At 36.9% G+C, this 12,506-nt stretch overlaps 1 protein-coding gene across 7 annotated transcripts in view; it reads right to left on the reverse strand.

Moving 5' to 3' along the window:
• Cd226 (CD226 molecule) overlaps positions 1 to 12,506 on the reverse strand; it is a 102,975-nt gene that overhangs the window by 13,646 nt on the left and 76,823 nt on the right. For 6 of the 7 annotated variants that reach the window (XM_048419446.3, XM_048419448.3, XM_048419445.3 and 3 more), the window contains one exon: positions 1,694 to 1,741. The exons of the other annotated variant lie outside the window; for it this stretch is intronic. In XM_048419446.3, coding sequence (XP_048275403.3) covers positions 1,694 to 1,741 — 48 coding nt within the window. The remainder of the gene's footprint in view (positions 1 to 1,693; positions 1,742 to 12,506) is intronic. 7 annotated transcript variants of the gene reach the window in all.

Genomic DNA, 12,506 nt, shown 5'->3' on the forward strand with positions numbered 1-12,506 from the left:
TGTGAGATGAGCCCCATCACTGTTAGTTGTTGGCAGCGGTGAACCTGAAATGAGGTTTACCTATTGTCTTTATTGCTGTCTACAGAGACAGCACATTTGCCACTGCCGTATGGAAATCAATGCCAACCTGAGAAGAATATCGCTTCAACTCATTCTACCTCATATTTCTTCAGAACATCCCATACTTCCTAAGTCATAGTTTCACTGAATCCTTTTCTCATGATAGAAACCTAAAGTCTAGACCAGCTTTATTCAAAAGAAACTAAGACAAATAATAGATGTTTTCAACTTTTCAATTTGTTTAATCTGTGTTATAAGACTAAGTGAGAGCAACTATACAGTGGTTCTCCTTCTGAGTCTGGTTTATGTCATTTAACAGATTATCAGAAGGTTCTTCTCAGTGTCACAGATGACATCATCTTTTCTCTGTACTGCTGAAAGCTACATCGCTCTGTATTAATTCTACCAGTCATAGACGTGTTGGTTGTTTCTATATGTTGAGTGCTGTGAAATAAGGCAGACACATAGAGACAAATACTTTGAGTCCAAGCATGTGTGAAATCTAAAAATGCTGAAATCTTTGATTTCTGGCACAGAGCAGGAAGTAGTGAAAATGGAATCACACTCAAGGGTACAAGATTTTGTTATGTGAAGAAAAGGTTAAGGGCTATAGATTATAATACAGGTAAATTAGGTGTGTGCTAAGTAATTTGGTGATGGTAATCCAGGCTCTATATTTCAAATACTGAACACCTTAAATATATTTAAGCTTTGGAAATACATATTTAAATTTTAAATAGCTAGAAGATGACTCAGTTTGCCTTACTATCACAAAGACTTGACTACTGACCCCATAGAAAGTCTCTGGTGGTGTCACACTCTATATTCAGTAGAGAAATAAACAGATCCTGGGACTGAGTGGGCAGGTCAGTATGAGGTCCAGTTTCCAAAAGCAAGATGAAGAATTTCCGAGGGACAGCACTTAATGCTGCCCTCTGGTCTTCACATGCACATGTACACAGGTACACTTGCACAGACACAAACATGTACGCACACACATGAGTATACACACATACAGATTTAGAGTATATTTTCTTCTTGATTTTTGTTGTTTTTTTCCAAATTTTCTAAATAATATGTTGTTTTTGAATCAGAAAATCTATGAAAGCATGTATCAGTCTATATGCTTAAAACAGAATGATCATTAAATTTTAGTCTTTACTTTTAAAGGATAAAATTTGAGGAACTCCTTTTTAAAGTAGATTCAGAATCAGTAAGAGTTAAGATCATGGTTTTGCTGTGTTCAATTGTATGACTTTAGACTATTTTCATCAGAGTTCTCAACCATAAATCCTAGTTTCAAATACTTCAGCTTGAAGCATGTTTCCCATGACCAGCCTCTATTAGTAAATCTGACCATAATGCCAGGTCCTTCTGTTCAGTGTCTAAACGCTTAGAGTCTCTCAATGTGTTGGGTAATGGGCACCACAGAGGGTGACAGATAAATACTTTATACCTGATTTAGTTGAATTTTATTACTTTGAAACTCTCTCCATGTTTTAAAATCAGGCACCAAACAAGCATTTCCCCTCCAGAAATGAGTGTATAGAGAAGCACAGCTTCAGCCACACTTGGACCAGCATGGCCTGAAGCCATCGCTGTCCTACCTCCCTTCCCTGCCTTCTTTATGTACCTGCTATGGGAATGGCCAGAGTAGAGCAGGGATGGACCTCCATAAGACCTGTGTGGATTAAAAAACAGAAAGCATTCAGGATGCTTTGGGGAGTTAATCAATACTTCATAACATTCACTTTTCCCCCTTAAGTTCTGCTAATAGATCTGTGGTTGAATAATGTCAGCCCTCAAGTCCTTCTCCTAAAGAAAGAATTATTATCTGTTCCCAGTGGTCCCTTTCTAATAACTTTTTTTTCCTGTATTCCAATGCTGTATTGATTCATAGGAGGACAAAACTCTCTTGAATGATGAAGCCATTATTTTTCCTCCTTCCACAAAGGATAAATACAGTTAAAACAATTTCAAGCAAGTCAGTAAAATTTATAAATGAATACTTTTCTCTAGCCCTGTGGCCTTCCAGGGTAAGTTTCTGCAAGACCAAGTATTTATGACTGAGTTATTAACCTTTAGAGAAGACTCATGATAGAAATGTCACTTGTTCTGTCCAGCAGGGCTAGATGAGCAGAGCTGTTGACAGTGCCCACTGTTTGTCTTCGTTAGAGATTCAGGTGGGTTGGGGGTGAAGGCACCAAATAATGTAGAACTAAATAATAAGCCAAGTGCATTGGGCCAATCCTTTGATCCTAGTATTTTGGAGCTGACAGCAGGATTATCAAAAGTTTCAGTGCAGCCTGGGCTACAAAGCAAGCTTGAGGCCGGATTGAGCTGCATACGGACCATTGTGGGCGTTTTGTTTGGTTGTGTTTGTTTTTAGTTTTCCTTTTAAATTTTATCTTGTGGGGCAGCTTGCAAGAGCAAAGGGCAGAAAGAAAAGGACAGGAAGATGAATGGGATCAGGATGCATGATATGAAATCCACATAGAATCAATAAAAAGTTTAAAAAAAAAAGAAACCAACAACCAAAGAATCTAACTAACTGGACCAGAACACGTGAGGAAGGACACACATCCAGAATCGAGCAAATGTATTTTTCTATTGGTCATGAAAAAGAGAAGCACAAATGTTAGACCTTAATCTTAGGGCAGATGAAATGTAACTAATGCAGTTAGTTTACATGAAGCAGGTATGTATGAGCTCACAGAATCTGCAATATCCAGTCATTCCACATTTCAACTCAACATTAGACATAAAAATATCTCTAATCTTAAATTAAATAGGATCAAACTAAAAGCACAGTCACTGGAGATAAATGTGGAGCCTAGACCTGTCTTCTGCTTTCTTTCACTTGAAGAGTTTGTATAGGATACTTAATCTCTTTTATTAAGTAACAAAATGATCATAGAATCAATGCCAAGCATGCCTTTAATGTTTAAATAAAACATATAGCGAAATTTTAAGTATTTTCAACACTATACAATGTTAACTGCACAAACTATGCACTCACAGTTAGATTTTATACACACAATCCAAATAAGGATTAACTAAATAAGCCATTTCTAGTCATGTTGAAATGTCACCTTAAAGTACTTCTGTATCACAGATACTGCTTGCTCCTGTAACTAGTCACCTTTCTAGGGAAGGTTAAAAGTAATCGATATGTGTAAAATTATAGACCACCAGAACACAGTAAGCCAAAATTAGAAAATGAAATATACATCAAGTAGATGCTGGTATTCTAACATCACTCCAGGTTTCCAGAGACCAATTGTCAGCATAAATTAGCTTTATAATTTTTATTTCATAAATGGTTTCCTGTTTCACATGAAGGAAATCCCAGCTTTCAGAGAATTAAGGAGCCATGACTCCAACCTCTAATCTATAGTGACTGGTGTGTGGGAAGGGTATTTAAATCAGTACCTTTTGTGGTTTAAATGAGAATAGCCTATATAGGATCATATGTTTGAATACTTGGTACCCGATTGGTGGGACAGTTTGAGAAGGATTAAAAGGTGGGACTTGTTGGAGAAGGTATGTCACTAAGAGTAGACTTTGAGGTTTCAAAAACCTATGCCATTACCAGTTAGCTGTTGGACGGGGAGAGCTGTTAGTTAGTCCCGGCTGCCCAGCCACGAAATAATCACACAGAAACTGTATTAATTAAATTACTGCTTGGCCCATTAGCTCTAGCTTCTTATTGGCTAACTCTCACATATGAATTTAACCCATTTCTAGTAATCTGTATATCACCACTTGGCTGTGGCCTACCAGCTAAAGTTCTGGCATCTGTCTCCAAAGGGGCTCCATGGTGCCTCTCTGACTCCACCTTCCTTTTCCCAGCATTCCTTTCAGTTTTCCCCACCTACCTAAGTTCTGCCCTATCATCAGGCCAAGACAGTTTCTTTATTCACCAATGGTACTCACAGCATACAGAAGGAAATCCCACGTCAGTTAGCTCGTTCTCTCTCTCTCTTTCTCTCTCTCTCTCTCTCTCTCTCTCTCTCTCTCTCTCTCTCCTTTTCCTCCTCCTCTTCCTTCTCTCTCTTTCCCTCCCTCCCCTTCTCTTTCTGCCTGATGATTGTAATATCCACATATAAGCTCTCAGCTATTGCTCCAGTGCTATGCCCGTCTGCCTGCTGCCCTGGCCCCCAAAGTGATGGTTATTGATAACCCTTTGGAACCAGGAGCACCACATTAAATGCTTTCTTTTATAAGCTACCTTGGTCATGGTATTTTGCCATGGCAATAGAAAAATAACTAAGATGATAATTGAGGCAAAATAAATGGCAAATGTTTTTGATTGTTAGTCACTGAGAAAAATTTTAAGTCTGAATGTATCTTCCTTCCAAACATGTCTTACTCTTATATATTTGCTTTACATTTTATAAACATTAAGTGTATTATAAGACAGAATGTCCAGAACTGCACGAGCCTCACTCACTTCTTAGTGACATACCTTATAGAAAATAATTCATGATACTAGTACATGTATCTTATAACTAGGGCTAACTTCCTAATAGCTCATTCAGCTATAACTTACATTGATGAAATAGGTGCCAACTTAATCCCATCCCCCTCAATAGTGCCACCAGCAGTGTAGCTAGCTAAATATTCAATGTGAGCCTTTTGGTTTGATACTTCATATTCAAACTGCAAGATCTTTTCCCCCAAGAATGGAAAATTTGACTTTGGGGACTTTATAACACTTTATTTTGTTTAAATGATATGTAAGTTAATGTGGGTACTTCTGAACATTTTCTTTTTCTGTGATGTCAGTAAGCCCTTCTGATGTTGGCTAGGAAACATTTTCCTTCACAAGCTTTGCTTTGAATCTTTTTAGCAAAAGCTAAGAACATGTCTATAGGCCATTAATTTTAATTCTTGTAAGTTTAGGCCCACTAATGAGGGTTCTGAAGTCTCCGAATACAAGTGAAATTTGAGGATATTTTTATTGATGCTGATAGCTTATTTTGCAACTATGTTTGTACTACATTATTTTTAAGAACACATACATTCATGTGTGTGTGCATGTGCTATTTGTAAAAGAACTTATCTGTTTGTAACAGGGCATATTTATCTAGGCAATAAGGAATTTGAAGTTTTAACAAATAGGCTTTTAGATTAGTAAATACATTTAAAATGTAACTAGTAAAATTGGATTATGTGGGCACCCATTTCATCAATTTGTGAAGGGATTAAAGAATTCGGACCTGAATGAACTGTTAAAAGGCTAAACCTACTGTTTTTTTTTAAAGTCTAATGAGATTCTTTAATTTATCAAATTTATTGATAATGAATACCATAACACTATAAATAAAAGTAAACAGAGGGTAGAATTTATTAGTCTCATGCTCAGGTCAGTAGTAAACGTTAAGAATTAAGAACAATGATTTGATCTAGCTAATTCTACTCTGACCCAGACATCTGGGAGCAAAATTTAGGCATTTGTGGGCTTTCACAGATATACGTAAATGTCCTAATTGTACTCAGCGAGTTATATAAAAATATAGAAAACTTGAAGTTGGGAGTCAAACGTAGGAGGAGAAACCATAAGGAGTTGAAAGATGGGAAGACAAGTGAATATGTTGATATATGCTGTGTGCATGAAGGAAATTTAAAAAAATAATTTTAAATAAACAATCTAAGACTGAATTCCATACAAGTTTCAGATAATATAAGCTCTGTCTGTTTGACTAGGACACTATGGAAATCTGTTTAAAGATAAATGAACTTCCTAGTATACTTCCTGTTGGAGAAGTACTCTTCTCAAGAACCAAAGAGTTTTGAAATGTCATCACTAAGGAAAAATATCCCTTGGGCAGGTCCTATTACCCAAATTTTTCCCTGCAAAGGGACAACAACCTTCTGATTAAAGATTGGGGAAGCTTATTTTTCCTTTGATAAAGGCCATCAGCTAAAAATAGATACCACCCCAAGTCCCAGGTGAATCTGGCATGTTCTGCATGATATATGTCATGAAAGATTCTGTCAAGTCTGTTTACTTGAAGACTCATTATAATTTATCTTTAAAACATTTATGCAGTGAATCCCACTTGTCTACATTAAAATGGTATTTCTTACCTTGTTTTTAGTAGATCACTTGAGTTTCATAGCACACTCTAAATTCATGTTCATTCATAAATAAAACTGTTTTGTTTTTCTTTCACCTTTGGAGAAGTTTCTGGGCAGGGACATTTTGTTTCTAATTACATTTCCCCAGAACATTGCTTCTGTTATTGCTGTTTGACCAGGTGTGACTTTGTACAATGGTGTTCCTACTGTGATTATCCTCAAGGACACAAGAGGTAATACCCAATGTCCCACTTTCTTAATTGAAGATAAACAATATTCTATCTTCTGGTTTCAATAAGACACATAACAGGTTACCATACTATGTGTGTGTTTTTCAGTGTAGTATAAAAGGTCACAGAAACATGAGATAATGTAAATAGCCAGCACGTGCTAGTGTAGAGAGTATGCTTCTGTTGTATAGTTATATTTTATTTATGTTTTAGTAAATAAAGCTTGTCTGAAGATCAGAAGGGCAAAGATAAGCCACTAGAGAGCAGGCAGTGGTAGTATACACCTTTTCCCAGAATTTGCCAGAAAGGCAGAAGGATCTTTGTGACTTCAAGGCTACCCTGAACTCCACAAGATCAATGGAAAAGCAAGTCGAGGAAATGATGACTCACACCTTTAATCCCTTAATAGGGAGTCGTGCACCTTTAATCCAAACACTAGAGGGATTATAGAAAGGGAGGTGAGAGAGATTTAGTCTGCTCAGGCTGCTTAGGCTGCTTAGTCTTCTTAGTCTGAGGATGCCTAGCCTTGGTAAAGGTAAGACTTCTCTAGTGGTTTAACTGCTTTGCTTTTCTGGTTTTCAGGTTGAAACTGGATATCTCTCTCTGGGATTTGATTGCTCATGCTACACTATTGCTTCCTTGGGGGATTTTGGAAGTTAAGCCTTCACTGACCAACAGTGAGGGAAGAAGAGCTCTAATTGCTAACTACTGCTCTGATCCAACTGTCTTAGGTCCTTGAGGTCTGGTGTACAAGACAAAGAAGACAGCTCAATACAAGAAGAAGAAAATAAAAGGGAATTTTAAGTGGAAAATAACAATATGCTTAGGAATTTTCTCCAGATTCCTAAGTAGTTGGTCGAGTAGGTTAGCTACATGAGAACCATGTGCTAAGCATCTAGTGCAGTGGTTCTCAACCTTCCTAACACTGTAACCCTTTAATTCAGCTCCTCACGTTGTAGTGACCCCCAACTATAAAATTAGTGCACTGGTGTTTTGCAATGACTCAATGTCATATGCAGCTATCCCCAGGTGTCTCTGTCGTGAACTGGGATTGTCCTTAGCCCAGATCCTATTCCCAAAGTTTTGGGTGTCTGGATCCCTTTCAAATGGCTATAGCACAGTACCAGAGGGTAGGTGACAATAATCAGACCTTTATTTGAGTGTTGTTTTTCACACCTTTAATGCTTTTACTCAGATGGTTAAGGCAAGAAGATTGGCACAAATTTGAGACCGGCTTGGACTACATACAAAGTTGTATTACAAAGTAAGAACAGGTCTGCTCACTACCACTAAAACAACAGGCAGCAGAAAAGCTTCTCATATCATCCAGTGGTGGACAGTGGAAAGACAGGGGAAGCTGAGAATGAGAGAAAAGTAAAGGAACTATACTCATCCCTCTATAAGGAACCTGCTCGCAGAGCAAGTAAAGCACTACCATGATAATGGCATTTATCTGTTAATAATGGAAGAGCCCAATTAAAGCTCCAACATTAACACCGCTTCACTGGGAATTGCATACAATTAAACCACACAATCTGCTCATCTCTTTTTAGTGTAGACTTGATGTTATCAGTGGCCAGCATCCCACTTCTAGATTCTCACACCAGCTGTGACTGTGCTAGTTCCCCTAGGACTGTGTGTGTGGAAGCAGTCTCAAATGATTCCACTAACCAATGCAAAAAGCCCCTTAAAAATGGGGACAATCGTAGGTGAAGAAGGACTCACCCACAGAGGACCTGAGCATGAAGGTAGTAACCAGATGAGCTTGCAGCACCCAGTGCTGGAATGAAACAGTCAGAGATCAGGTCCCATTTGTGAACCTTCACTTGCTTCACATATCAGTCCAGTGTAAATAAATATCTAAAAGGAGTAAATCAGAGCTCCATGACTTTACTGACACCTGCTTCTGGAGTGAGCAACAAAACTTTTTTCTTTTACTTTGGGCAGAATGAGGAGCTGAGGCTAAGAACAGGACTTCAGAAGTCTGGGTGCTGGCCTCTGCAGCCCAGTACATATATTTATTAGCTAAGACGCTTTGAATAAATTGATTAAACTCATCATGCTTCACTTTTTTCATCTGTAAAGTGTGGATAAAATAAAGCTGCTGTGAGGAGCAAAGGAGTAAATTTGCATAAATCCTTAGGCCAGCAAGCAGCGCACAGAGAAGTATGGCCGGTTGCACCGAAGACAGATCCACACAAACCATGTGTACCCAAGATTCAAACAATGTGGTGTTTTAGTCAGCTTTGTACTGCTGTGACAAATACCAAGAAGAAAAATTTTAGAAAGTAAAGTAGGTTTTATTTTAGTTTCCAGTCAATGATCAAGTTGTCTCATTACTTTGAGGTCTGTAGGGAAGAGTCCTATGGGAAAACAGCTCATGGGAGAAGAAAACAATCCACCTCCTATATAGAACAAGATAGCCAGACTCTCATCCTCCAATTCAAGGGTACACCTCTGTAACCAAAAGACCTCTCTCTCACTGTGTGCCATCTCTTACACATTCCACCACCTCACAGTAGCACCATCAAGGGAACAAACCTTTTGGACATTCACGATCCACATTAAAGCAATGCTATTAAATAAGACCTAAATATAAATGCAATGTGTAAGTTGTCTGTCGGGATAGAACATGACATACACATTCTGGGCTAAATGTCTAGCACATGAATTCTATCTAATTTTATCTATCAACTCTAAGAATAAACATTTCTTGATGCTTTTAAACTGTAGAACAGACACATAAAAAGCAATATTATTGTACAAACCCTGTAGTTTTATATTCTAGACACAGGTATGACAGCTTGATGTGACATGATGTTATCATCTATAAAGTTCACACTCAAGAATTATGCAGCTGAGTTACAAAGGAAATTGCAAACAAACCCTATAATGTTTTAAGTGGTTTATGATTTGTGTTGGGCTGCACTCATAGATATCCTGGTTGTAGATGACAGTTGGACATGCCAGTTAGAATTTAATTACCCATCAAATTTTTAATCTTTTAAAAAAGTCACTGATTGTTGGTTGCATGATTATATTTCAAAAGTTATGCCTCACATTTTTGGAGTCAGAAAGAGAAAACTACTCAACATAAAAGCAAAATGAATTGTTTTTAAAAAAACTAGCTGAGATTTGGCATGTATGCCAATGTTAAGTACATATGTAAAACTACCTACACAATGATATATTTATTAACTGTTTTGCATGTAGTAGATCAATAATAATTGTTTTGCTTCCCTTCACAAATGTTCAAACATATGTTTATCCTTAAACACACATACAAATAAGCGTGAAGACTTAAGTGTTAATTTTTCAAATTAAAGCATGAAAAGTGAAGACATTAATATCAATCAATTATATTTTGTGAGCCTGCATTTTTCCTGCATCTGTAAACCTGTCTTTTATTCAATCTAAGAATGAGGAACTTCTGTATATCATGACCTTTGAGCATCTCTAATGTGTAGCCACTGGAAATACTCCTTTGCTAATACCTTTGCTAATGTCTTTTTCTCTTAGTATCTGTTCTTTCTTGCATTCATGCACAATGTTATCATTTAGCTTTTCCATCATTTTTCTCACTATCACAATGACTAAAACCATTCTTAATCTCTATGAACCCAACTAGAAGCATCGATATTTCACATTTATACTTGTTCATGGAAAAAAATTAGTCCCTATGAGTTAATAAAGCAAAATGTCAGTGCCATTTTGAAACATTATAGAACCATGACTACTTTGAGTTCCAACAAAAATGAAGTGTGCTAAATGCATTCTGAAAATAAATCATAGTGAGGTCAATGTATGATATGGGATTCCCCTCTGTATTCAGTGATTACCACTGATTAATAAAGAAACTGCTTTGGGCCAGAACAGAGCTAGGTATGGGCGAGGGGAACTAAACTGAATGCTGGGAGAAAGAAGGTAGAGTCAGGAGAAGCCATGTAGCCCTGCCAGAGACAGATGCCAAAGGGAACCTTGACGGTAAGCCACAGTCACGTGGAGATACACAGATTAATAGAAATGGGTTAAATTAAGATTGATGTAAGAACTAGCCAATAAGAAGCTAGAGCTAATAGGCCCAACAGTGATTTAATTAATACAGTTTTTAGGTTGTTATTTTGAATTTGGACAGCTGGGAATGAACAAGAAGCTTCCTACTACAAAGGTATACTGCTAAATATTTATTTTACATTTTACAGATGTTGAAAAATAAAAAAAAATATATTTCTCAATTTGGTCAATACTTCTTAAGGTTTTTTAAATCACTTCACTGTAAATAATAACTTTAAGGTGCAAACTGGTCTTTGAGGATCGATCTCTGAAAATGACAGATTCATTATTGCTCTTCATGTCCTAATCTTTTAGACAGTCCTTCAAAAAGCCATTATACTGCCATTGAATATTTGTCAAGAATCAAATTAGTATGCTTGAAATTCACATACAATATTCATTTAGATAATTAAATTGAAATACTCAAAACTAATTTCCACTAGGAATCAAATACTGCCAATCTTATACAAAGAGTTAATTTTTTAAAATCGCAATTATGTTTATATGTTTGGAAAAGACATTAATTATTAATCTATACACAGTTTCAAGCTTGGCTCTAAGGAATAACCACATGCTGTTAATAATTCCTGAGGGCTTTTAGGATGAAATTTTAATGTAGGACCAAAAACAGTAAAAATGGTTGCTCTGAAGTCAAAGGTATTAGGAGGGTTTGATTTATAGTCCATGAGCCCATGCATGTATTTTAAGGGGGATAACTAAGTATACAGATCTGAATTTGAATTTTTCCTGTCTGAATTCTAAGGAACCAGAAAGGTTTAAATTTTTTTAATAAAACCTGAAGGTGACAATATAGTTCAATGAGCAAAGATGCTTGTCACCAAGTTTGATGACCTGTGTTTTAATCCAATTACATGGTGAAAAAAGGGTTGTTTTCATTCAGTTGGTCTCTGACCTTCATAAAACACTCATATATACACACATGTACACACACACACTCATGCTTACACACACACTTTCATACTCACACCTACACACACTTACTCACACCTACACACACACTTACCTACTCACTCACACATTTACACACATACACCAACACTTACAGACACACTCACACATACACACAGAGAGAGTATTCAAATAGATAAACATAATAAAAATATCTTGGGGTAACTCTAACCAAGGAAGTGAAAGACCTATTTGACAAGAACTTTAAGTCTTTGAAGAAAGAAATTGAAGAAGATACCAGAAAATGGAAGGATCTTCCTTGCTCTTGGATTGGAAGGATCAACATAGTAAAAATGGCAATTCTACCAAAAGCAATCTATAGATTCAATGCAATCCCCATCAAAATTCTTCACAGACCTTGAGAGAACAATAATCAACTTTATATGGAAAAACAAAAGAACCCAGGATAGCCAAAACAATCTTATACAAGAAAGGAACTTCTGGAGACATTACCATCACTGACTTCAAACTCTATTACAGAGCTACAGTATTGAAAACAGCTTGGTATTGGCATAAGAACAGAGAAGTCGACTTATGGAATCGAATAGAAGACCCAGATATTAACCCACAAACCTATGAACACCTGATTTTCAACAAGGGAGCTAAAGGTATACAATGGAAGAAGAAAAGCATCTTTAACAATGGTGCTGGCATAACTGGATGTCAACCTGTAGAAGAATGAAAGTAGATCCATATCTATCACCAAGCACAAAACTCAAATCCAAAGGGTTAAAGACCTCAATATTAATCTGACCACATTGAACCTGATAGAAGAGAAAGTGGGAAGTAGTCTACAACACATGGGCACAGGAGACCTCTTCCTACGAAGAACCCCAGTAGCACAGACAATAAGAGCAGCAATGAAAAAAATGGGACCTCCTGAAACTGAGAAGCTTCTGTAAAGTAAAGGACACTGTCAGTAAGACAAAAAGGCTACCTTCCGACTGGGAGAAGATTTTCACCAACCCCTCATCAGACAAAGGTTTGATCTCCAAAATATACAAAGAACTCAAGAAACTACACACTAAAACTCTGATTAACCCAGTTAAAAAATTGGGTACTGAACTGAACAGAGAACTCTCAACAGAAGAACTTCGAATGGCCAAAAGG

This window comes from Myodes glareolus, chromosome 13 (genome assembly GCF_982192425.1).
Source record: "Myodes glareolus chromosome 13, mMyoGla1.1, whole genome shotgun sequence".
NCBI classification, from domain to species: Eukaryota; Metazoa; Chordata; class Mammalia; order Rodentia; family Cricetidae; genus Myodes; species Myodes glareolus.